General features: G+C 45.2%; 1 protein-coding gene across 1 annotated transcript; it reads right to left on the bottom strand.

Moving 5' to 3' along the window:
• Positions 1-879: 879 nt before the first annotated feature.
• On the bottom strand, positions 880-1,774 carry LOC125759755 (uncharacterized). The gene has a single exon (XM_049418844.1). It carries the CDS (start codon positions 1,707-1,709, stop codon positions 1,074-1,076), a length of 636 nt encoding a protein of 211 aa, XP_049274801.1. The 5' UTR covers positions 1,710-1,774; the 3' UTR covers positions 880-1,073.
• Between the last annotated feature and the right edge of the window lie 1,552 nt (positions 1,775-3,326).

The following is a 3,326-nucleotide window of genomic DNA, read 5'->3' as shown; positions in this document are numbered from 1 at the left end:
GTAGCAAGTTCTGCAAGTGGGAGGGTTGTTCCCCGAGGTTATTCGCCATTTTCTGGAATAGAAAGACTGTATTCGTTGACTCGAGTTCGTGTAATATACTTTGAAAACAGTTCGTTTCTCGCAGTGAACCCACCGCATCGGGTGAGTGGATACGATTTTATAGGGGCCTATATTTGCGATGCGGCGAACCTTGATATGACGGTGAACGTAACTAAAGGTCTGCGCGGCATTCTTGAAGCAAAAGTCACCTTGTCACTGCAGGCAGTTCAAAGGTGTTCTGGTGCAGGGCAGGAGTCCATGATATATTTTATGATGGTGCCTGTGACCACGGGAAAGGCGGATGAAACAATCGCGTAGTTCACGATGTTCTCTCCACGCCAAATAACTTCGGCACCCTGTTTGTCACACCCTATATATTGCTTCTATGCGTAATAAAATTCCCTGCAGGAAGTTTACTTCTTGCGTGCAAATCTATACAATGGACTGCTTAGAGACCTTACAGGTATCTAGCACTGGCGAAAATGAGAGCACTCAGTCATATCGCACCTACCCCCCCCCCCCCCTTCAGCCAAGAAGCCAGTAAATCAGGCTTGACAGAGGACAAAGACACGGGAGCAACAAGGAACGTTTTAATAGTAATGATAACAACATAACAACAACTTTAGCGATTGAAACAAGCAGCAATGTGCACGAAGATAGACCAGAGCAAAGCAAAACATTACATAAAAAGAGGCACACAAAATTTGTAAAATGTCATATTGTGGTTTCAACTTTCCCCCCTTTTTAGCGAATTCGACATATGCCTTCACGTTATGATACGTAAGGTAAGTTGGTTGTTTCAGTGAATATTTATTTACATCGAAAATCCAAGGATGATTACACATAAAACATATAACAATTGGTGCGTGCACATTTCCTGCACAAGGACAGCTCATCAAAAAGAACAAATGAAGTCAGCTACACGAATGTTCATTTGCACAGTAACAGACAGATTCAACACAGTATGCTCACAGAAATGCGTTCTTTTCATAAGCAGTCATTTTTAAATTGGATTGGAGCCTTTGAAAAAGCTGCTACTCAAGGTTCACTGCAGCACACGTCTTACTTGACTGACCATTCACCCTTTGTGCCTGTTTTTGCCGAAGATGAATCTTTAGCCTTGTCCTAACATACTTTTCCAGCAGCGACTTTTCTACCTGTGCACGATGGATTTCGCAGCTCTCCAGTCGCACAGTTACTGATCTGCGCAATGCACTCAAAATGCTCGCGAATGGGGTTTTTAGCGCCAAAATTCCGTCTTCGTCGGCAAAGGCCTTGAAGTGTTCCTCGCATTCAGTGAGCACTTCCATGACAGCTCGGCTAGGCTGAATGAGCTTTCCAGCGCCCTGAGCGTATTCTTTAAGCTTAACGAGAGTGCTGTATTTATCGTCATTTCCTACCAGTGCCGCTTTGCAGTCCTTGCACTCGTCAATGAATTTCAAGATAGACTTCAGTAGAAAACCTCCTACATATGCAAGAATGTCACGTTCCACTGCAGTGGTTGCATACAGAAGAACGTTTTCAAGCTCTTCTGCTTCCTCGTTCACGCCACTTTCTTGCGCAACTTGTGCCTTGATACTGGGGTCCAGGAGGTCAGCTAAGTGCAAGCTGTCATCCTCGTTATAGCTAGATGACGTTGGCGTGTGCAAGTATTGGCTGACACATATCATCTTTAGAGCACACTTCACATCATACGCACTTGGGATGGGCTTCCTGAGTCTTACAACAGAGAAAATATTTTCGAGACAGTCCTGTATCAGTGTACCTGTAAGCAGGTACCGGTAGCCACGTTTCTTCAGCAGTTCGTCGGACAGGCACAGCACAACTGTCGTTGATATCAAGAGACCGGCTTGGGAAGGTTTCCAGTGAGCAGTTTTGCCCATGTTGATACGGCAGAAAGTTGTACAAGCCAGTTGAAGGATTTTAACTGCATCTTCATGTTTCGAGGGATCAAAATAGCTCAAAGCAACCACTGGGTGCCGTGATGACATGAGTGTGTACCATTTGCTCACTAATTCAAGGAACCAAGCTGTTGCCTCTGCTTCAGGCTTTAGCTTTCCTTGTTTGACCAGGTATCTGATAGCAGGAGGGGCTTCGCGAAACATTTGAACGGCGACATTCACCTTCATCTTAGTGAAGTGCCCACTGCCAATGTGGATGTCAGACAACTTGTTCGCAACCTTCAGGTCATCGTCAGAGTCAAATTCTAGGACTGCTTTAATGTGATCAACGCTGACAATTTCTCCAGGAAGCTCTTGCTCCTTAACGGTTTCTTGTCCTAGTGTAAATGTTTCTGAACGAAGCAGCTGGGCCCGAATGTTTTTCAAAACATGCGCTGGGTCAGCCATAAAAAACAACATCTGGTCTGCAAGGTGCGGGTGTGGTACAGAACATACGGTCTCTGATTGTCTGTTGCTGGAGAATCCCAGTAGGCGCCATACTGCCCGGTTAGCTGATCCCATGTCACTGGTTACCACAAGCACTCGCAACGAGATATTAAAGCAGAGCTCAATTAAATGAAATACAAGATCTTTCAGGAGTGTCCCGTCGACTGATCGCCCAGTGAAGTGGTAGGCTATGACCTGCTTCCACCTCGTGTTTAGCCCACCGATCATGAACACAAGGGCATGGTTGGCAACTTGCACATTTGACTGTGGCAGCGTAGTACCCCCGAAAAGGCAGTCTAGAGAGCGGTTGTGATCGAAACCCTGGCTGATTTCCATCTCATCCATGAATAACACGCAGTCCTTTTCTATGTCATGCATTGTCTCACTTTTGAGCTTTAAAACATATAGTACCTCATGAAGAATGCCTGGCAAAAAGCGGATGTTCTGAAGTCTTCTAATGAGGGTCCTGTTCGAAGGTAATGGATACGACAACGACCTCAGTAGTTCATATCCTGTTGTGCCACATGCATGTTTAATCTGAAGTGCTACTCTGATAGTCTTTTCAGACCATTTTGATCCTTTCGTAGTCTTTCTCGCCAGAGCAGCTGCTTGGTCATTGTTCAGAAAGCTTGCAGTAGTTAATTCGCGTATTTTTGTTTCAGCAGATGCCAGTTTTTTCCTCGCACTTTTGAGCTGTGATTTTGCTTTCTCATGCAGTCTTTGTAGGCTCTTGTACTTGCGCATCAGGTCAGCGTTTTTTTTTTCGAAGTTCCGCGTTCTCTCGATGAATCAGTGTCGTACCTACAGCTGCACTTTTTCCAGTTGTGAAGAGGTGTGGGGATAGCGCTTCTACTCCTCCACACTCAGGCTGATTTTTCAGTGTTGAAGTACCATTTTCAA

This window comes from Rhipicephalus sanguineus, chromosome 9 (genome assembly GCF_013339695.2).
Source record: "Rhipicephalus sanguineus isolate Rsan-2018 chromosome 9, BIME_Rsan_1.4, whole genome shotgun sequence".
In the NCBI taxonomy this organism is placed as follows: Eukaryota; Metazoa; Arthropoda; class Arachnida; order Ixodida; family Ixodidae; genus Rhipicephalus; species Rhipicephalus sanguineus.
Note: the sequence above shows the minus strand (reverse complement) of the source record. Positions and strands in the feature narration are given on the sequence as shown.